This window comes from Rhinatrema bivittatum, chromosome 3 (genome assembly GCF_901001135.1).
Source record: "Rhinatrema bivittatum chromosome 3, aRhiBiv1.1, whole genome shotgun sequence".
NCBI classification, from domain to species: domain Eukaryota; kingdom Metazoa; phylum Chordata; class Amphibia; order Gymnophiona; family Rhinatrematidae; genus Rhinatrema; species Rhinatrema bivittatum.
In genome coordinates, this window is record NC_042617.1 from 296,592,713 (window position 1) to 296,615,803 (window position 23,091).

Sequence of the window (23,091 nt, forward strand, 5' to 3'; positions counted from 1 at the left end):
TTAAGACGAGCAAAAACCTTTTCCCTTTTTATTGGTGTGCCTAGTCCCGCCACATTCCATGTCACTATGTCCATAGCCATATTAACATAGAAAAAGATTTCACAGCATGTAACGCGCCAAATCGTCACCCAATAAATGCATCATGCCTCCTTCCCCCCCAACAAGACTCTGTGCCTCTTGAAATCCTGCTGGAATAAAAAAGGAGTTTTAGGTAAATACAACACTCTCCACATGATTAGCACACAAGAAGTAATGAAATTGAGGTTCTCTACAGGCATACCCTCTTTCCCCCCCCCCAACACCCCCCCCTCCCCATGATCATAATTCAAAGGCTGACATGAGACCTAACTCTAGGCAGGTCTCTCCCCTTTCAGGGCCCCTACTCTTAATAGCAGTAAGGTCCCTTACTGGGATGAAGAGCACTAAGATGGAACCATGTGCTCGGCTGCCCCCCCAGCGCTTCAAAATAGGGAATGAAAACCACATTCTCCCTAGTATCTTGGTTCTGCTGAGATAAAATATATGCCTTTAGGTACCCAATACAGAACAGATAGAAAACAACCCTGTAAAAAGTCAACTGAGAGTACTGTGCTGCTAGTGCACAACTAGATCACACAGTCATGAGGCAAACCTGAATTTACTGTCCTTAGGCGCTGTGGGTCCCAGCTGTGGGTGCCAGATGCAGAAGCTCAGGGACCGAGAAATACAAGGACAAGCGGCCTGTTATTGTAGGTGGCTCTGCTCGGTAAGCTGGCATTTTCAGTGGGTAACTGATGATGCAGGGCCGGCGAGGTCGCGAACATAAGCGCGTGCTTCCGAAACCGAATCAAAAAGCTTGACTTGACCGAGGTGTGTGATCTTAAGTTTCGCGGGAAAAGAAGAGCAAAACGAATTTGCTTATTCACGAGCTCAGAGCATATTTCATTAAAGGCTTTCCATTGGGACGAAACCCTCGGTGAGAAATCTTGAAAGACCAGGATGCGGTGAGAATCATAATGAAATTCCCGGGCTTTCCTGTAATGTTGGAGGACCAAGGTTCTATGCGCAAAGTGAAGAAAACGTGTGATGATCACTCTTGGCCTGCCCGACGACTCTCCCTCATTTCTCCGTCCCAGGCAGTGGGCCCGCTCAAGTAAGCCCCCGGATGGAGAAGCCAGAGACGGCACAATGCGGAGTAGCCAAGCCTCTAATACTCGAGGTAGGTCCGCATCTGGAAGCTCTTCGGGGAAGCCGACAAATCGTAAATTGCTCCGGCGCAACCTATTCTCGAGGTCATCCAGTTTTTCCTCGCTGGCCTTCGCCTGCTTCTTGAGTGCCTCTACTTTTTTTTCCAAGGCCCCAATGTCGTCTTCCACAAGGCCTACATGGCCTTCGAGGCATTCAGTACGTGTGTCTATTTCTGTGAGGGAGGCTCGAACATCAGCAATTTGTTCAGAAAGCTGATGAAGTCTGACATCCAGTGCCGACACAACCGCATGTGAGATCTTGTCTTCCAGGGATACGTCTTCTGGCAGCCCGTCCGCAGCAGAGACGGTCGTCATTTTTTCATCAGGAGCTCTCAGCCTTTCTTTCTCCTTTCGAATCGCTCGAGTAGCCATACATTGCCCTGAGTAGCTCTGTAGCGCAAACCAGCGAATCCAATACGCAAAAAGATATTAGTGGAGCTAAAAAGATCGCGATGTAGGTGGGATGGTGTAAGATTTTGCCGGGGGGGGGGCAGCTGGAGTTCGGAGGACAGCAGCCTACCACGCCCACCACATCACGTGATCTCTCCTGCACATATACTTTTAAAAACATGCAAACCAACTCAATTTTCAAACGTAAGGCACTCACATAAATTGGGATTGAATTTCGGGCTCTTATATGGCTAAACACATGCATGTAACACTACCTTTTTCAAAATAACGGCCTTATGTTAAACGTGTCATTAGTATGCTGGTTATGGATATGCGTTTTTTGAACATTTAGGGCCGGATTTTAATACCTACGTGCGAGCGTAGATTTGTGCGCGCAACCCTGCGCACACAAATCTACACCAGATTTTATAACATGCGCGCGCAGCCACGTGCATGTATAAAATCCGGGGTCAGTGCGCGCAAGGGGCTTTCCCTGTTCCCTCCGAGGCTGCTCCAAAACTTTCCTTCCGCCCCCTCCACCTTCCCCTCCATTCCCCTACCTAACCCGCCCCCCAGCCCTACCTAAATCCCCCCCCCCCCTCCAACCTTTATTTTTCAAGTTGCGCCTGCCTCCGGGCAGGTATAGGTTGCGCGCGCCAGCCAAGTGCCAGCGTGCGATCCCCCGGCCTAGAGGCCCTACGGAGGCCTCTGGCCACGCCCCTGTCCTGGGACATACGCGCATCCCGGGGCTTGCGCACGTCGCCGGGCCTATGCAAAATAGGCTCGGCGCGAATAACCCCCCTATCAGGTGTAAAGAATGCTCCAGAAAGGATGGGCCTTTACCACATCCTGAGTCTGTTTTTTGTGGAGGAGATTTATCCAGGAAAGGATCCCGTACTGTATTGAAATCTCCACCTATTATGATACAGTCTCCCAGGTGCGGTACCAAAAGTTGATACAGTTGTCTGAAGAAGCTAGGACTATAATTATTAGGTGATATAATTTACAGAGAACCACCTTAGTCTGATGTATATTTGCTTCTAATATAATATACCGTCCCATAGGGTCCTTAATTTCCCTATGTACTCGGAAAGGTACATTCTTATTGACTAGGATAGCCACTCCCGCTGATTTAGTTGTGGCGGAAAAATAATACAATTCTCCCCCCCAGCATCTCCGCAGTTTCTCATGTTCTGCATCATTAAGATGTGTTTCTTGAAGAAATGCAAAACTGGCTTTTTTCTTTTTTAAAAGAGACAAAATCTTAGATCTCTTAATGGGTGAATTCATCCCGCATACATTCCAAGTAACTAAGCGAGTGTCAAAATTAGCTATTGCCTTCTGTAAGATTAGGTGTAGTATAGACACAAGTTTTAATCCACAGGGTGAGCCCTCCCAGCCGGGACTCCCCACTCCTTGTCCACCCCGGACAAACTCTTTTGGCATCAACCTGGTGAAAAATTATATCAAAGATCACACTATGAACACTTACATGACTCATTACTCCCCCCCCCCCCACTTCCCTTGTCTTCCTTCCCTCCCAACCCCTCCTGGCCCCCTATCCCCCCATTGTTTCCCCAACCAAGACCACTACCATGCTGGCTCACCCCCCCCCCCCATCTTGACCCCATCTGCTCCCCTTCATTTATAATAAATGAGATGATAAATGCCTTACTTCACATTAACGTGTCACTTCATTTTTAAAAACTATTATAAAACTTTTTTTTTTTCCACGTAAGTAATAAAGGTCAATTTAAGTAGAAACAGAGCTGCCATAACTTAACTGGCTCAGTGAACTCTAACTGGCAATATAAACACCCATATCCATCCTCGGGCCCCCGCAAGAAGTTAACAGCAACATGAAAACAAAAAAAAAGGAAACTAACATCAGGAGGTGAGGGGAAATTTTATAAATGTTCATTGTATTTGACTATGGAAATATATTTCCTGTTTTATGTAAACCGGTATGATTTGCATTTGATGTAAGAATGTCGGTATATAAAAATTAAAAATAAATAAATAAGTAAATAAATGGTGATAGAGTGCTAGGCTGTAAAAAAAAAAAAACAAAAAAAAAACAGGCACTCTCACCGGCTCGCTGTTACATAGTTCAGTAGCACTAGGAGCAAACAGAATAAAAAAAAACAACTATTCGCTCACAGAACCAGTGCCCACTGTCAAATGTCCACTTGCGCTGATCGGAGTTTACACAGAGGTAAAATAGTGTAAGTGGAGCAGAAAACAGAGCTGCCCTAGGTTGACAGACAAGCTGTACCATAAGTAACAATATAAGCAATCACATTGCTCTGTAGCTGATGATAGACTGCTAGGCTGCAAAAAAAAAAAACCAAAACAAAAAACCATGTACTCTCTCCAGCTAGTTGGTGCATATCTCATTTGCACTAGTAGAAAACAAAGAAAAAAAAAACCTCCTTGCTCACAAAACTAGTGCTAAATGTCAGGGTTCTGCTTGCGCAGGTTGTGGACTGTTGGGTCCTGACGCTGTAGTTTTAAATAATGCCTTCGCCTCCTCAGCAGAATTAAACCAGGAAACACCTTTAGCTGTGGCGACCCTCAGCCGAGCAGGGTAAAGAAGTGTAGCCTGAACTCCCTGGGCTATTAATTGAGTGCAAACAGGAGCCATTGCCCTGCGCTGCTCAGCCACCGCCGCAGAGAAATCCTGAAACACCAGGATCTTTGCATTTTCATAGCACAATTCTCGCTTCGCTCTCGCCGCCTGAAGGATCTCTTGCTTGTGGGCATAATTGAATATTTTTGCCACTACCACTCGAGGCCCGAGCCTATGTGCCCTCTCAATACGCAGCTTGCCATGTGCTCGCGTTAGGCCCAGCTCCTGCTCTAACCAGGCCTCCAATTTTGCAGGTAGATTCTTGTCCTCAAGGGACTCCAGCAACCCCACAAATCGCAGGTTCGGCCTGCGTGAGCGATTTTCCAAATCCTCAATCCGGGCTGCCTGTTTTACTACCAAGGCTTGTAAGCGCCATGATATCTGCCTGTGCTGTCTGGAGTCTATCTTGGGCATCAGACATGCGGTTCTCCAGCTCTGAAAAACGCGCTTCAATTTTCCCCATATTCGCCGATATCTCAGTGATTTTAAGGGAGATATTTTTAATATCGGGTCCCAGAGCCTCCAGCACCGCAGTTTTGACATCGGCAAGTGCCACAACGGAACGTGATTCGGGCGCAGGACTGGTGGCCATGACTGAGCCAGCTGAAGGCCTCTGATGCGCCTTCACTTTTTCTCTGTCTTTTTTAACCGGCCGGGTGGACATACCTTTCTTTTTCTGTTCCCCGATCGTCCAGCTACAATGCCACGCACAATCAGACTCACGATTTGGCTTTTAGGGGGACAGATGGGGTCGGGTGCAGTAGGCCCGGTGCTGAGCAAAGGGGGATTACATCCTCCTCCCTCACTGCATCACGTGATCTCTCCAGAAATCTATATTTTTAAAAACTGCATACAGGCTCTCACTCAGACACACGCATATGCGTACAGGCTCTCTCTCTCACACACACACACACACATACACCAAGGCTCTCACACTCATGGTCTCCTCTTCTCTTCGGGCTATAGTGGGCCTCCTTTTCATTTCCGGCCGTGGTGGGATGAGCTCTACCATAGGCCCCACTGGCCTCCCATCCTCTTCAGGCCATGGTGGATTGAGCTCCCTCAAGTCCTACCATCCTTCCTGCGCTGGGGAGAAGGGGGAGCTGTGTACACCCGGGGGGGGGGGAGGTTTGTGTGTTAGGTGTGCATGCACATAGATTAGAGGAAACACTGCGGCCTCTCCTTATTTTCGGCTGGCAGCGTGTTGAGCTCCACCGGTGGTCTGTGGCTTCTCTTCTTCTTCTTCAGTTGCTGGCGGCCCCATGGGCTCTCCTGCTGCTGCTGCTGCTGCCCCCCAAGGTGTGCCTCCCTGTACAAATGCATGGTATGAACACCTAGTTGCACATGGTTAGAAAGTTACAACCCCTACAACACAATCCAATAAGAACACACATAACCCCCAACCCAGGCGTACACATAAACCTAGACTAGGGTGCTATTTTGAAGGACATATTGGAAACTTATTAAAATGCATTTGATTAGATTTTTTTTTTTCAGAAGAAAATAAAGAAATATTTTAAACCAAAATATGGGACTATCCCTGGGCAGGATAGTTTGTCTGTTTAATTTAATGGACCTGTCCAAAGCACAAAAAAAAATACACATAGCCCACCAGCAGCACCTTAACAATGCAAATCATTCCCACAACAATTCACCTAGGTTCTCCCCTCCTGCTTAAAATTAAACCCCACAGGTTCATCCTTACCATCACCACATGCATAATGTGAAGAAATATATCTGAGTCGAGCTGGAAACAGCAACCTCCTGGTCCACACAGAGCAGCTCTATCAGTCAGCCCAACATAAGAGTCATTTTTACAGGCCAAAGACAGTTTTAGCTATCCTGGGCTACATCTCCGATTTTATCAATAGAGGTGGTGCAGTACAGTAGTATATACCTTGGCAACATCCTTTCTCTCTCTGCTTGTCTTCTGCATCATTTTGGGAGTAAAATACATGCATTTTGCCTCTGGAGGCTTTTCGCCACTGCTAATAATTTCTTTGGTTTGGGCAGGCAAATTTTGACAGTCCGTGCACACAAAGCGCAGTCTGCCGGTGATGTGACTGCATTGGTCGGTCTGTACGTGTTCCTGGACAGGCTGGATTCTTACCAAGCCAAAATTCTACATCGCTGGATCGATAAACAGGCAACCACAGCAGAGACCCGCAGCAGCTGCTTCACCAAAATGATTTATTTATTTAACAAGGTAATTTGTATTCTTCTTTCGCATTAGTCCTTGAATTATGGGATAGGGCCCATCAAGTGCTCATTTCCTTCCAGAACTCATTTGCACATCTAAAGAATGGTTAAAAAAAAAAAATTGTTCTATGTGGTCCATATGCACCATTACCCTTGGATAATTTTTATGTTAGTCCAAGTATCAGAACATGCAGAGAATCCATATTATATTCCTGGACCAATATAGCAACTACTGCTCTGCATTCTAAATCTATTGAGGCACTAATTAATTAGTTGCCAGGCAGATTTAACAAATCATCACGATGAGACTCTCAGTCTAAAAGCTGAATATACCAAGAAGAATGGATACAATCACAATCTGTAGCGATACACTACAACCCACTATCATATAATACAACGTTGCAGTAATATATCAGATCCCACAGGGAATGGATGCAAACAATAATGATATAATATTATAATATATAATATATTAAATATATAATATATAATGATTATAATAATATAATATGATTATATTATACAGTATTTAGGATGATACGCAATTAAGATGCAGTAAATGAACAGCAGATACGATGTCCTCTCTAATTTTTTGGACTGCGTGTATGGGTGTTCACTGCTGTTGGGCACATCATTTCAGCTAAGAGCAGTAGAGGGGCTTGCTCTTTCCCACTCTGCTCTCCCTTGCAATGCTTCCTCTAATTTTTTATGGAGGGGATCTACTGTTGCACACATAACTTTGCATGTGTGTGAATGTTTGGGGGAGTGTTGGGGGAAGGTGGTCTACATCATGTGCTGTTTCTACTCCTCCCCCCAGTGGTGGGCTTTTTCTACCTTTCTACCGTAGTGCCACAATCCCGTAGTGCTGTAGTCCCAATCTCTGTCTTTTTCTTCCTTACTCCCTCATTCTCTCCATCTCTCTTTTCTCAGCTTTCATCTCTTCCTTCATTACGATCTCTTCTCTCGCCGCCTTAAGCTTTTATCACATTTCACTCTACGCCATTTTCCTCTCTCTTGCACTTCCATTTCTTTTCTTTGACTGCCATCCCCTCCATCTCCTTCTCCTATTCTTCCATCTCCATCTCATCCCTATAATGCCCCCTTCCCTTTTCTTCACATCTTGATTCCACTAACCCTGCATTTTCTCCCTTTCTACCCCATCTGTCCCCTGCCCTTTCCCCCTTTCCTAGCATCTGCTACTTGCCTATTTCTCCTCCCCTAGCATTTATCCGCTGCTTCTTTCCTACATTCCACCAGCATCTGCCCCCTGCCCTTTTCCCCACCCATGCCATTTTCCCTCCCCACATTTTCCTCACTTCCTCAGTATCTGTCTTTTGCCAATTCCCCCTCCCTCAGCATCTGTTCCTGCCCCTTCCCTCCAACCCCAGCATCTGCCCTCTTCCTTCCCCATACTGAACATGTGTCCCTTCCTCAATCCTCCCTTTCCCCAGCATCTACACCCTGCCTCTTTTACCCGCTTCCCCGGCATCCATTACACGGCATACATGCCACACCTCTTCTCTTAGCACACAAGCCGCCCCAGTTTCCTTCATCCTTTTCTGCATATCTAGCAGCAAGAGATACTAATTTAACATTCAAGCAACAAGTTCCACTTCCTCCCTCCACCACCTCAAGGAAGGCCACAGGACTCAGCTGATTGGCCTTAGGCAGGGTCAAGTAGAAGAAAGCTAGGAAAGAAAGCGAAGTTGCTCACCTGTAGCAAGTGTTTTCCGTGGACTGCAGGACAATCAGTCACATTAATGGGAACATCATCCAACAATATTGAGTCAAGCACTGATCTCTCCCAGCTCAGTCTACTAGACTTTTCTTGAGCATGAGCAGTAGATTCACACTAATAGCCAATGTCCAAGCCATGACCCTCCTGCTCAGTCACATGTGTAGCTGAAGAGAAACAGGTTAGAGCGAGAGAACACAGGCAAACAAAGAGCAATACTTTCCAGGGAGGAGGGAGGGAATGTGTGACTGATTATCCCACTCTTCTAGGAAAACATCTGTTTCAAGAGAACAATTTTGCTTTTTCTGTGGACAAGCAGGACAACAATCACACTAATGGGATTCCCCAGCTGAGGGTACAGTAACCAAAAGCAAACAACTGCACCCCAAAAACAGGAAAACACCCAGGACCAATGCTGACCCATGAGGGCAAGGTTCAGTGAGAATGGTAGAACCCGAGGAACTCCCAGAACCCCAAAACAACAAGAGGTCATAGATACCACTGTTTTGTTTTATTTCTTGCGGAAAGTAGCAGGGAGTAGGATGACTATAGGGATACAAAGGATACAGTCAAGAAACAGTCTGTAAAACAGTACATCCAAAGTGAAAATCAGCTGATGATTTTCTGTCCAAACAATAATGGCGAGTGACAATATGGATGGATGACCACATGGCAGCCTTGCAGATGTCCATAAGGGGCTTCAAATTGTTAAAGACAGCAGTCGTAGCCCAGGAACAGACCTTATGGGTGGTGATGTGACTCAGTCAAGCCTCTCCATCCAAGAAATAGCAGAAACTGATGCAGCTGGTGATCCAACAAGGAATGATTTGGTTGAGAACCAGGGTTCTCAAACAATTGGCATCATATAAGACAAAGAGCTGCAAAGTCAATTTAGTCAGTTGAGGGAAGCTGAGGTAGATTTTCAACACCCTGATACAATCCAGGATATGTAAATGAGTAGTCTCCGAATCTGCATGAGGAGGTGAGCAAACAGAAGGGAGGACAATGTCCGATTCAAGTGAAATGATGAGACAACCTTAAGCAGGAACTTGGGATTTGTTCAGAGAAGAAACTTGTCCGAAAGAATTGAATATAGGGGGAGGATATAGCACAAATGCTTGATGTTTGTTGATGTGACAGCAACGAGAAAGGCCACCTTCCAGGAAAGGAGATGAGAAGAAGTGGTGTTCAAGGGTTCAAAGGGAACCCTGGTCAAGCAAAGTAAAGGTCCCATTGTACAGGGGATGTGGCAATCAGAGGCTTGAAGTTGAAGTGGCCTTTCATGAATTGGGAGACAAAACGAGTTAAAGAAACCAGCTGTCTATCAACTTAGTCAGATAAGCAGAAATGGCAGAAAGATGGACCTTGACAGAAGAGGTCTTCAGACCAGCATTGGAAAGATGAAGCAAGTACCACAAAAGAAACTGGGTGGAGCAGTGCGATGGCGAAAGATGACGAGTGGATCATCATACTGAAAACCGGGTCCATTTGCTGGCATACAACTTCCTGGTGGACAGTTTACAGACCGCAAGCAAGACAACCTGAAGAAGGGTCATGCACTTCAGTCGCCCGGCAACATCCACGTGGTCAGCACTAGGGTAGTGAGATTCAAATGGATGAGGGAACCCAACCTTTGAGTGAGTAGATCTGGATGGAGGGGCAGATGAATAGTTGGCCTGATGACAGGCAGAGAAGCCAAGAAAACTACATCTGCCTTAGCAAAGAAGGGGCAACAAAGATCCCTCTTGCTTGGACAGTGCGTATTTTCAGAAGCAAGCTGTATATCAGCAGAAAGGGTGCAAAGGCATAGAGTAGGCCGGCTCCCCAGGAAATTGCAAAGGCAGCAGGTGCTACAGCAAGAGTCTATGGTCAATTGGAGCAGAGGTACAGGAGCTTTTGGTTGTCCCAAAGAGTTCAATCTCCAGCTGTCCTCAATGGGCAAAGAGTTGATGAACTACATCCAGATGGAGAGACCACTCTTGGGGCTATAGTTGATGGCTCAGGGAGTCGGCCAACTGAGTGGAATTGCTAGATGTTGCATGGAATTTCCCAATGCCAAATGGACAACGCTTCCCAGCAGAGGCATAGGGAACTTGTACCCCCTTGCTTATTGAGATAAAACATGGCTACCATGTTGTCCATACAAATCTGGGTGAATTTTCCAGAAGATTAATGTAGAGGTGATGGTCTGCCAACATCCAGGGACCCTTGAGTGGAAGGGTAAAGCAGATGGGCTCCCCAACTGAAGAGTGATACATCTGTTGTAAGGATGAGGTCTGCGGCTGTCATATGAATTCAACATCCACCAGTAAAAATTCCCAAAGGAGATGGGCAGGCATAGGAACCTTTGCGGAAAAGGGATGGAGGTGCTGGTTCCAGTGGTCCCAGAGAAGCCATTAGAGGAGATGCATGTACAGGCAAGCCAGAGGGACCACATGCACCATCAAGGCCATATGACCCAGTGTCCAAAGGAACATTCGGGCAGTCACCCATTGACGAGTGGATAGGAGGATGATGAAGCACTGGAGGATCTATTCCTCTCTGGTGGGGCAGAAATGCCCTTGCCGAGGTCATGTCCAAGAGGATGCCTATGAACTCTAGTCACTAAAAGGGGACCAGAGTGTACCTGATGAAGTTGATGACAAATCTCAAATAATGCATGGTGCAAACAATGCAGGCAGTGTTGGACTGTGAAGTGGCGGAGAATACACTCAATATGAGCCAGTCATTGAGACAGGAGAACACCAACATGTTCTGTTTGCAGAGATGAGTGGCCATCACCACTATATATTTCATGTCATGAATACTCAAGATGTGAAGGAGAGGCCAAATGGAAGGACATGGAATTGGAAGTGACAGCCTTGTAGTATGAAGCAGAAGAGCTGTCAGTGAGAGGGATGAATTGGGATATGACTGTAAGCATCCTTCAGATTCAGTAACATGAGCCAATCCCCTGGTGAAGCAATGGAAAGATGGTAGTCAGGGAGTTCATCTTGAACTTTTCCTGGTGGAGAAAGGAATTGAAGTCCCTAAATTCCAAGAGGGATGAAGATCTCTGGTCTTCTTCGGGATCAAAAAAAGTGGGAATAAAACCCAGATCCCACATGATCCTATGGAACTGGCTCCACAGCCTTCATGAGCGAAAGATGCTGAAGCTTCCGGCAGAGAATGGGAAGCTCATATGGCAATGGAATGTGAGGGATTGGAGGGGATAGTGGAGGTGAAAAGAGAAAGTTCAAAAAGTAGCCTTTGGAAACAATACTGAGGACCCATTTATTCGTTGTTATGTAAGTCCAAGCCTCCGAAAAATAACTGAAGACACCCTCTGTCAGACAAGTGCAGACAAGGATTTGGAGGCAGAAGGTAACTATCCATAGCCAGCGAGAGGCAGAAGCAACTGGTGCTGATTCTTGCACTGGATGGTGGCCTCTCTGGCACGCTGTCTGGACAGTTGTGCTGCCAGGAATGAGGAGGCTTAATAGAGAATAGTTGAGCGTTACACTTTGTGTGGCCTGTACTGGTAATAGGACAATTAGAATCTATGAAGAGTAGAAAGGTTTATATTGAAATGAATAGGTAGCAGAGCAATTTGAGACTGATAGGAATATGGGGCAGACAGGGACTGCATGGCAGAAACCTGCTCCTTTATTTGCATCATAACCTCTGTGACCTTGTCACCGAAAACGCTGTTGCACAAGCAGAGGGTGTCAGGCAACTTTTCAAGGATGTCCTCGCGCAATCTGGATGTTTCTAGTGGAAATACCCATGGCCAAGGCCCAGGAAGCGGAATTGAAAATGTCATAAGAGGATCTAATAAGATGCTTAATGCAATCTCAAGCTAGTAGCTGCTGGGCCTCTGAAAGGAGATCAGAGGGCATATGATGGGAGATATCCTCAAGTTTATGCAGAAAGTTAAACAAATACTAGGCCATCTGTACCTGGTGGGCTGCAATTCGAGAAATGAGCATAGCTAATTGGAAGATCTTCCTGTCTGTAGCATTGAGAAATTTCAGCTCCTTGCTGGGTGGAGCAGATGCATATGACCAAGAACATTTGGCTCTCAAGAGAGCTGTTTCAGTGATGATAGAATCCAGATGAATTTGGTTCTTGGAATGTCTGGGGTAAGGTTGGTCTTTGTACTTGGAGTCCATGGCTCTGGAGACAGCCAAGCTGGAAAAGGACAGAGACCACAACGTATGCTGAAGGTTCAAAAAGGCGTCTTGTATGGGAACAGCCTGATAGCGTTTTGGTAGCTGAAGAAATTTAAATACTCATAAGATTTGGGAGCATCTTCTCCGAGGAAATTAAAGTCGTTCATCTCCGATATCTTAGTAAGGAAAGTGGAGTATGTGGACTCATCCGGTGGGGTGGAGCCCCCTGAGGTATCTGGGGAGGAAGACAAAGAAATCTTTGAAGAAAATAGGGTATCAGAGTAGACTGGAGAATATAGCAAGTCTGAAGGGAGAGCAGTGACAAGGAGGAAGAGACAGTGGCTGTAGAAATGTCAGCGATTCCCTGCCTGAAGTAGCTGGTTTGCTTGGTGGTATACCTCCCGAAGGAGGAGCGAGGCCTCTCATATATTACTTCAGGAATGCAGCCCAGTTGGCTTTAGTGACAGGATCACACAGGTCCGGAGCAGCAGCAGAAACTGGAGGTGAATGAGCTGGGCTAGAAACTATAGAAGAATCTGAAAGCATGTGAGGGTGTGTTATCCACTCCAGTAGAGGGTCAGCGAGAAGCACGCTAGTTTCCAACACAGTTTCCACTGATAACATAAGCTCAGCAAGTCTGGAGAAGGCCGATGCACTCAGCACCTCAGAAGACTTGTCGCTGTGCTTCTGGGTATTAATAGCAGTGCTGCGTTTGGGCTCTGCAGGGTTGGTGCAGCACTCCCAAGATGCCTGTTGGCTCCTTAGCTGAGTTGTGGAAGCAGCAGCAGAAGTGGATGGTTTTGTGCCATCAGTGCTCTGTTTTGGTGCCATGGTACCTTGTGATTAGTGCCATGTTTTGGTACCTTGTATTTGGCGCCTTGGTGCGCTTTGGTGCCTTGGAGTCAGCGCTATGCTTTAGTGCCATGGCGTTTGTGCCTTCAGTGTAGGGTGACACAGTGGGTCTAGCATGGCATGGTGACAAAGTCCCCGGAGGGGAACCAGAATCACTCTCGGCACCACAAACATGCGTGGATGATGAAGTTCGTCTACTGTTAGGGTTCCTGGTCAGGTCCACAACTTGTGACAAAGTAGGCGGGTGCCTAAGATGTACTGTCCCAGCTACTAGAGCTGAGGGACTTATGGCACTTGGAGGAGTTGTCTGTAGAATCCAGATACTTCCTCTTGGAATGTGTAGTCTTCGATCTCAGGGCCTCATACCCACCTTCATCTCACAATGGCAACGGGCTTGGGGAGACATGCTGCCACAAGCTCTGAAAGACATAGGGAATTTTGATCCCTACTCACCATCTTTTTTAAGCAGGGAGTGCACAGTTTGAAGGGGTGGACGCTCTTGCGTGAACTGTTTTCTTCCAACATTAAATAGTATAACAGTGGCAAAGAGGAGAGAGCAGATATCCAACTGTTCAGAATGTCAGACATAAAAAGAATGAGCAGGAGGGGCAAGGCTTGTGTAGTGGCTATTGGAACAAATCTACCAAGCATGCTGAAGAAAAGTCTAGGAGAGATCAGTGCCTGACTCAACACCATTAGAAGACATACCCATTAGTGTGATTGTTGTCCTGCTTGTCCAGAGAAAGTGCTTACTCAGACACCCCTCTGATTCAGCAAACTATAGGAGAAAGGTCAGAGGACCCACTTGGGATCAGCTGATTGGCTACAGGAGGCTGATGAGTAGAAGGACTCACATACAGGTTCAGCAGATTGATGGCAGGCAACTAGGAAGTGGGAACTATAAGGCAACCAAATTCCACTATGCGGAGATATAAAAGATGTGGGCAGCCATATATCTGTTCAGCTTAGAGGGAACAATGGACACTACTTCTTAAAATGTCCTTTCATTTACATGTATTTATTTATTTCTCTTTATATATAATTTCAGCTCCGTGTGAACTACAAGCTTCACCTCTTCCAACCCTTCCCATCACCACAGTTTGAACACGTGAAACTGGATGAATGCGACTCTCCTTATAAGCCGAGAACGTGTCCTGGGATACCTCCAACCCCATATTTCAAACCCAAATTACCAGGTATCCAACAGGAGCAGTTGGTGACAAAATTCAGGTATACAAGTATTTAAAAAATATTTACCATTAACAGTTATACTATTTTTTATTTATATAATAGATAACTTTATATAGTTATTTCTATGCATGTGCATGGAAAAATAGTTTGTTTGATTCATTTTGTTTGTTTGCCTGCATGATTCATTTCGATCAGTTCTGGTCCTCTTATTTGATTTTGTTCATTTGTTTTCCATTATATGGGGGAAGCAATGCATCCTATTTTGGGCTCTAAAACTGGGGTTTTCTATCCAAGTTTAATGAAACTTGCAGGCAGACAGCAGCAGCAGAGAAGAGCACTCCAAAACACCATGACTGGGAGGTACTAGTTTAGTATATTTGCATACTTCTCCCAGCAGCCTTGGTGGTCAACTTTGTTAGTCACCACAACCCATCTCTTATGTGCCCAACTGCTCCTTGAGCAGTTGGGCACATAAGAGTGTGATTGCAGAACGTCTATATACATTTCCCAGCTTCCTCAGTGGTTGATTTCAGAAGTCACCACAATACACATACGCAACCTCCATATTCTCAGTGTCCACATATAGAGCTATAGCATTACCCATGTGATAAGCAATCTGGACCTGGATAGGCTCGATGTCACTCTGGGTAATTTTAGCGAAAGCATCTGTAATGATATCTGGAGAGACTAAATAGGTTGGAATCTGTCCTTTCATTAAGTTACTCATGCTGATGTCCAGCTCTCTAAACAAGTCATTGGTGAGTGCTTCAGTGGGCTGGATAAAAGTGCGGTCTTCACTCAGCACAGTTTTAGTGGTGGTAATGTCCTCTCGATTATGCTCAATTGTTTGAGAATGTAGATTAACCAATAGAGATGTGAATCGTGTGATCGATCGTCTTAACGATCGATTTCGGCTGGGGGGGGAGGGAATCGGATCGTCATGGTTTTGTTTTTGTAAATATCGTGTAAATCGGGGGAGGGCGGGAAAACCGGCACACTAAAACATCCCTAAAACCCACCCCGACCCTTTAAAATAAATCCCCCACTCTCCCGAACCCCCCCAAAATGCCTTAAATTACCTGGGGTCCAGAGCGGGGGTCCCGGTGTGATCTTTTACTCTCGGGCCTGCGGTGCATTGTAGAAATGGCCCCGGCGCTACCTTTGCCCTGTCATATGACAGCTAATAAATATATTGTGACATTACTCTAATTTTTAAATCTTTATTGGTGAAGAATATCAAAAACACATCCCACATTTAATCCATAATACCCCACACAATAGATATTATATTTTGATTAAAACCTATTTCATCATACTCATCCATACATCCTACATATCACTCATACAAAAATCATTCAACCTCTTATAAAACAATTTTCAAACTTTCAAGTTAAACATCAAATACAAATTCTTCTTAACAATTATCCAATTGTAGATACAAATTGTTTTACAAGCAGAAAGAGTCACATTGCACATGTATTTCTGCGTTACTACAACGCCACTCCTCTTGATCTCTCTTTAATTCTCTCTACATGTTTCGCCTTCCCTCAGGCTTCTTCAGGAGAGCTTATTCAAACAGTCTCCCACTGCTCATATATCCAACATCTATCCACAGGGCGTTCTAAAATATTTTAACAAAATTCATAATTTTATCATTTTAATTAAATACATTTTTCTTAAATTAACACTTATGAAAAAATTTTTTCAACATGCTATTATACCTGCACGTCCCAAAGAATTTACCCAGACGTACAGCTTGGCACATCCCCGACTCTTTTCATAGCGTCTCAATCATTTCAAATGCATGGAACACCACATCTCAAATGCGTTTAAACTAGAATAAGACAATTCAAGAAAAATCAAAATGTATGAACTTCTCTTCAAGAAAGTACCAACGTGCATGACAAGCAAAGAACCTTACCTTTCCATTTTAAAACAAACAAACACCGACACCTCATATCAGAGTAAACGCTGCCATCGAGTGAATCAAACGGAATTAAATCGTCCCTCTTCTTCCGTCCTTTTAAACCGGGCTACACCAATCAAAATTGTTCAACTCAAATTGTCTCCACCCCTTTGAACTCGCCAAATCAGAGCCAATCAGTAATGCTACCACTCTCGGGGTGGGTTTTAGGGTTGTTTTAGTGTGCCGGTTTTTCCGCCCTCCCCCTCCCCCTTCCCCCGATTTACGATTTTTGACGATAAATCGGGGGAATTCCTATTGTATCGTGCTTCTAACGATTTTTGACGATTTAAAATATATCGGACGATATTTTAAATCGTCAAAAAACGATTCACATCCCTATTAACCAAGGTGACAGTGTTACTTAGTGTTTTGCCTTGAGAAGTTAATTGTTCTTGTTGGCATCATATCTGTTTAGAGATACTTTTCATATTGTCCTGCAACTAACAGTGCTCTGCAAATTGTTTACGTATACTGCATTTGCAATGAACCCAGGGCGCTACCTTTGCCCTGTCATATGACAGGGCAAAGGTAGCGCCGGCGCCATTTTGTTTTTTGTCCCCCGATGTCAGGAGCATAGGAGATCGCTCCCGGACCTCCGCTGGACCCCCAGGGACTTTTGGCCAGCTTGGGGGGGCCTCCTGACCCCCACAAGACTTGCCAAAAGTCCAGCGGGGGTCCGGGAGCGACCTCCTGCACTCGAATCGTTTTGCCGTACGGCCGGCGCCATTTTGCGCAAAATGGCGCCGGCCGTACGGCAACACGATTCGACTGCAGGAGGTCGTTCCCGGACCCCCGCTGGACCCCCAGGGACTTTTGGCCAGCTTGGGGGGGCCTCCTGACCCCCACAAGACTTGCCAAAAGTCCAGCGGGGGTCCGGGAGCGACCTCCTGCACTCGAATCGTTTTGCCGTACGGCCGGCGCCATTTTGCGCAAAATGGCGCCGGCCGTACGGCAACACGATTCGACTGCAGGAGGTCGTTCCCGGACCCCCGCTGGACCCCCAGGGACTTTTGGCCAGCTTGGGGGGTCCTCCTGACCCCCACAAGACTTGCCAAAAGTCCAGCGGGGGTCCGGGAGCGACCTCCTGCACTCGAATCGTTTTGCCGTACGGCCGGCGCCATTTTGCGCAAAATGGTGCCGGCCGTACGGCAACACGATTCGACTGCAGGCGGTCGTTCCCGGACCCCCGCTGGACCCCCAGGGACTTTTGGCCAGCTTGGGGGGGCCTCCTGACCCCCACAAGACTTGCCAAAAGTCCAGCGGGGGTCCGGGAGCAACCTCCTGCACTCGAATCGTTTTGCCGTAAGGCCGGCGCCATTTTGCGCAAAATGGCGCCGGCCGTACGGCAACACGATTCGACTGCAGGAGGTCATTCCCGGATCCCCACTGGACCCCCAGGGACTTTTGGCCAGCTTGGGGGGGCCTCCTGACCCCCACAAGACTTGCCAAAAGTCCAGCGGGGGTCCGGGAACGACCTCCTGCAGTCGAATCGTGTTGCCGTACGGCCGGCGCCATTTTTCACAAAATGGCGAGTGCAGGAGGTCGCTCCCGGACCCCCGCTGGACTTTTGGCAAGTCTTGTGGGGGTCAGGAGGCCCCCCCAAGCTGGCCAAAAGTCCCTGGGGGTCCAGCGGGGGTCCGGGAGCGATCTCCTACACTCCTGACGTCGGGGGACAAAAAACAAAATGGCACCGGCGCTACCTTTGACCTGTCATATGACAGGGCAAAGGTAGCGCCGGCGCCATTTCTACAATGCACCGCAGGCCCGAGAGTAAAAGATCACACCGGGACCCCCGCTCTGGACCCCAGGTAATTTAAGGCATTTTGGGGGGGTTCGGGAGAGTGGGGGATTTATTTTAAAGGGTCGGGGTGGGTTTTAGGGTTGATTTAGTGTGCCGGTTTTTCCGCCCTCCCCCTCCCCCTTCCCCCGATTTACGATTTTTGACGATAAATCGGGGGAATTCCTATTGTATCGTGCTTCTAACGATTTTTGACGATTTAAAATATATCGGACGATATTTTAAATCGTCAAAAAATGATTCACATCCCTATTAACCAAGGTGACAGTGTTACTTAGTGTTTTGCCTTGAGAAGTTAATTGTTCTTGTTGGCATCGTATCTGTTTAGAGATACTTTTCATATTGTCCTGCAACTAACAGTGCTCTGCAAATTGTTTACGTATACTGCATTTGCAATGGACATAAATGCACCAAAGAGAGAACCCAGGGCAGAAAAACATAATGGATCCAGCAATTAGTCTAATAAACCTTTTTGGGTCAGTCTAAGTCTTTTCTAATGGGCTGGATCATAATTTTATCCAATTGGCTAAGAATGTTCTGAACATTCTGGGTAACATATTTCAGATGATCCGTGAACCGAGCTTTAGTTGCAGGCAAATGCATGTTAGTTAGGTTAAAATGTTTCTGGATCACATGTTGGGGATCCAGCGACACAAAGATTTTCTGGGTGACAATCTGGGACTACTTGATGAGGAAGCCGGGGTGTCTTGCATCATAATGCCAGAGGAAGGACCAGGCTCGACCAGCTTGGCAGCTTCTGATCCTGTCATCAGCAGCACTAGGATGATCACCCTCAGGGATTTGGTTCTGCATCTGAAAAACAGTAGAAAACTACTCTCTGCTTTATTATTAATGTCAGTGTCTCCGGGCACAGCATTCTAGGGATGTGCAGAGCAAAATTTTATGTTCATATTTTTTATGTCCGAAAGGGAGTCCCACTTGCGGCCAATATGGACATAAAAAAAATCCAATGAGTTGGGTATATGTACATATGTGCAAAAAAAAAAATTAAACCCCCTCACCCTCCTTAATCCCCCCCCCAGACTTACCACAACTCCCTGGTGATCGAGCGAGGAGTGAGGACGTCATTTCTGCAATCCTTGGCGAGAAGCATGTGACGTCGGTGGCACGTCGAGTGACGCGGCGTCACGTGATTCCCGGCTCGTTCGCGCCGGACGGCTCGTTCGGCCCAAAAAGAACTTTTGGCCAGCTTGGGGGGGCCTCCTGACCCCCCCAAGCTGGCCAAAAGTTCTTTTTGGGCCGAACGAGCCGTCCGGCGCGAACGAGCCGGGAATCACGTGGCGCCGCGTCACTCAGACGCGACGTCACGTGATTCCCGGCCAGCTTGGGGGGGTCAGGAGCCCCCCCCAAGCTGGCCAAAAGTTCTTTTTGGGCCGAACGAGCCGTCCGGCGCGAACGAGCCGGGAATCACGTGACGCCGGCGTCACTCGACGTGCCGCCGACGTCACATGCTTCTCGCCAAGGATTGCAGAAATGGCGTCCTCACTCCTCGCTCCATCACCAGGGAGTTGTGGTAAGTCGGGGGGGGGGGGATTAAGGAGGGTGAGGGGGTTTATATTTTTATTTTGGCTCAACAATCGCGATTTCCCACATATCGAACATATCTATGTTCGATATGTGGGAAATCCGATCGTTTATGTCGAATCAATTTTTTAAGTAAAAAAAAAATATGAGTTGCGTTTTACTAATGCGGTCAATCCGAATGCACACCCCTACAGCATTCTGATCCACAAATTTACGAGGATGACAAGGTCTGAGCTGATTAATGTGGACCCATTTAAGGACCTCTTCCCCATCAGGATTTGTCTTAATTCGAATAAGATATGTGACTGGTGAGACTTTATCCACAATTACAAAAGGTCCCTTCTATCTAGGCAAAAATGTGCTTTCTTTGGCTTTGTTTTTACTGTAATTCTAGTAAAAGACCTTATCTCCAATTTTATGCTCTTTACAGGTAGCTCTTAAATCATAATAGGCTTTTTTACCTCTGACATTTGTCTCCAAATTATTTTGGACAAAGGGAAAAGTATTTTGCAAATGTTCCTGCAGATGGGTAACATATTCATGTGCATTTGTAGCACTAGCCAAATTAGCATCCTGCGTTCTGTAAAGAAAATGCATAGGTAAGGTAATTTCTCTTCCTGTTATCATCTCAAATGGGGAGAACTCCATAGTATGGGGTGGTGTGGCTCGGATAGCCATTAACACTAGGGGTAATTTGATACCCCAGTCCTTACCTGATGTGGACTCATACTTCTTTAGAATGCTGATCATGGTTTTCTGTGTTCTTTCCACTTGTCCTGACTATTGGGGGTGATATAATATGTTGTTTACTTTCACACCCAACAGTTTCCACATATGTTTAATTACCTGTCCAATAAAACGTGGACCTTGGTCTGAGTCTACTTTCATAGGCAGACCCCAGCGATTGAACACATGATTCAAGAGTAGAGTGGCTGTGGTCTCAGCAGTGTTATTAGGGGCAAGTATGCACTCTACCCACTTAATAAACAGGCAGATCACTGTGAGCATATATTTGTTACCTCTAGAGACCTGACAACAAGCCTGACCCAATCTATTTGAATATCAGACCAGATCATGGTAATACCTCGGGTTCGTAAGGGCGCTCTATGTGAGGGTGAAGTGAATTGGAACCTGCAACAAGTGGGACACCCTTTTGTGTTTGATTTCACATCTTGGTACGTGTGCGGCCAATAGGTTTACTTGTTTCAGGGCATCATAAGTGATCTGATCCCCTCGGTGTCTGGCACATGGCTCATCATGGGCATGCTGTAGCATGATCCACCTATGGGACTGCGGGTCTATCCATTGTGTGATTTCTTTCTTACTGGTCCATATCAGTAAATCTTTTGCTATCTGAAACTGATTTCTGGAAGCATAGAGGAACTGTAACTCCTCATCTGCCTGGCAATCTGCTTCAGGGAGGGGATTTGCTTCAGGAACCTGAATGAAGGCATTGAACTTTCCCAGGGTAGGATCTACTTTCTGGGCATTCACTAGGTCAAAGGTGGGGATTTCGCTATACCATTGGGGTGTGGGAATAGCAGCCAGTTTAGCTTGATGCCTGGTGACTGTTTTCACTTCTACTGTGGGAGATTTCTTCATTTGACAGAACATATCTGATGTGGCATCCTCCTTGGCAAGTTGGTCTTCAAGATGGTTGCCAGCCTTGTCCATACCTGTGACTTTAGAGTGACCTTTTACCTTTTTCCAATAGACTGTCATTTCTTTTTCTTGCACTAACTGATCTAAGGCTAGAATCAATTTGTGGTGTTTGACAGGTTTCTTTTTAGAATTTAGCATTTGATTCGCTTTCCAGTTAGGCAGATGTGTCATGAAGTTATGTCTGAGATAGCCAAAATCTGTGCAGATTACAATGGTCTGTAAACCATGCTGTTCAGCTGTTTGCACAGCTGTCAGTGCTGCGGGGAGCTCTGCATACTGATTTGATTTGGATCCCAGAGTGTAACTGACGGGACTACAGGGGTGATTCTCTTCCCATGCTATTCCTACTCCAGCTATTAATCTGTGGTCACTATCCCTACAGAAAGCACAACCATCAACATATGCTTTAGGAAAATGGTTGCATGTTTCTTCGTCATAGGCTTAATGATGGTCTCAGGATCTGAGATCACCTCCAGTTCTTCTTCAGCAGTGCAATCGTGTAATTTGGCTAAAGGTGCTTTTATGTCCTTGGGCATAGCGCACCTCAAATGGCCAATCTTGAAGAGCGAGTGTCCAGGAAGCGATTTTGCTTCTGGAGACTTGACCGGCTTTATTTCAGTCATTGGCTAAAAAACTTATGGACTGGTGGCAAGTCTCTGCTATCAGTTTCTCCCCTTGCAAACAGCTTCTGAAGTGTTGAAGCGCCCATATTGTGTTTAGCAGGGATTTCTCACACTCTGAATATTTATTTTCCACCTCTGTCAGTATCATATTTCTGGTAAAAGACAGCACTCATGCACTATGGAGTGAAGGCTAATTCTAGGAAGAAGCTCCTGCCACTTTCTGGATAAAAGAGACAGGGAGCTTTACTCAGGATTCCCTTCAACTCATCCATGGCTGCTTGCTGCTCAGATCTCCACTGCCAGGTTTCACCCTTCCTCAAGAGTTTTACCAGAGGCTGTGTGATCTTGGAATACTGAAATGTCTTGAGTAATTGCATATTCCCAGGAAAGAACATAACTCTTTCAGAATAGTGGGTGCTTCTATTTTTTGTAAGGCTTCTATTCTTTTCTTTTATGGCCAAAATCCCTACACTGAGACTTCATATCCTAAGAAATTAAGTGACTTCTGTTGTGTCCGTCGGGGTCAGACAGCTTCGCCCCTTATGCCTCACCTTTTTCTTGACTCCTCCCTCTCACCTTGGGAAGATGGCTACCGCCGCGTCTGCAAGCCGCCCTCTCCAGCATCCCCGGAACGGTTATGGCATTGCCTCCTGCCATGTTCCGCCCAAGGTCCTACTAGGGTGCGCGCGTGCGCTACCCACGTCTTTATTCCAGCTATGGCGCGAACCTCAGAGGCGTCCCCCTCAAGTGATGTCATGCCATCCAGGTATATAGCCTGTACTTGTTTGCTAGCTCATTGAGTTAGCAAGGATTGGTCTCGGCTGGTCTAAGATACTCTGCCGCTTCCATGCTGCCGCTGGAAGCTCTCTCTGCCCTTTGGAGTAATCTCTAACCTGGGTACCTGCTCCTCGGGGGCCCTCTGCTTTATTTCAGGTGCCTTACAGCGATCAGGTACTCGCTCCTTGAAGAGCCTGCTCCCCCTGCCTTGGTGCCTGTACCATCTACTTCTGCCTGTTGGAATCGCCAACCTACAGCTACCATCTAGTGAGTAATCTAACTCTTAGTCTGTCTCATCTACAGCATTGTCTTGTTGGGAAACCTACACCGGAATCCCCCTATACCAA

At 46.4% G+C, this 23,091-nt stretch overlaps 1 protein-coding gene across 2 annotated transcripts in view; it reads left to right on the forward strand.

The window, feature by feature from the left end:
- Positions 1-23,091, forward strand: part of FAM186A (family with sequence similarity 186 member A) — a 160,105-nt gene that overhangs the window by 101,296 nt on the left and 35,718 nt on the right. For both annotated transcript variants that reach the window (XM_029595003.1, XM_029595004.1), the window contains exons 5-6: positions 6,259-6,451; positions 14,231-14,412. In XM_029595003.1, the coding sequence (XP_029450863.1) occupies positions 6,259-6,451; positions 14,231-14,412 (375 nt within the window). The remainder of the gene's footprint in view (positions 1-6,258; positions 6,452-14,230; positions 14,413-23,091) is intronic.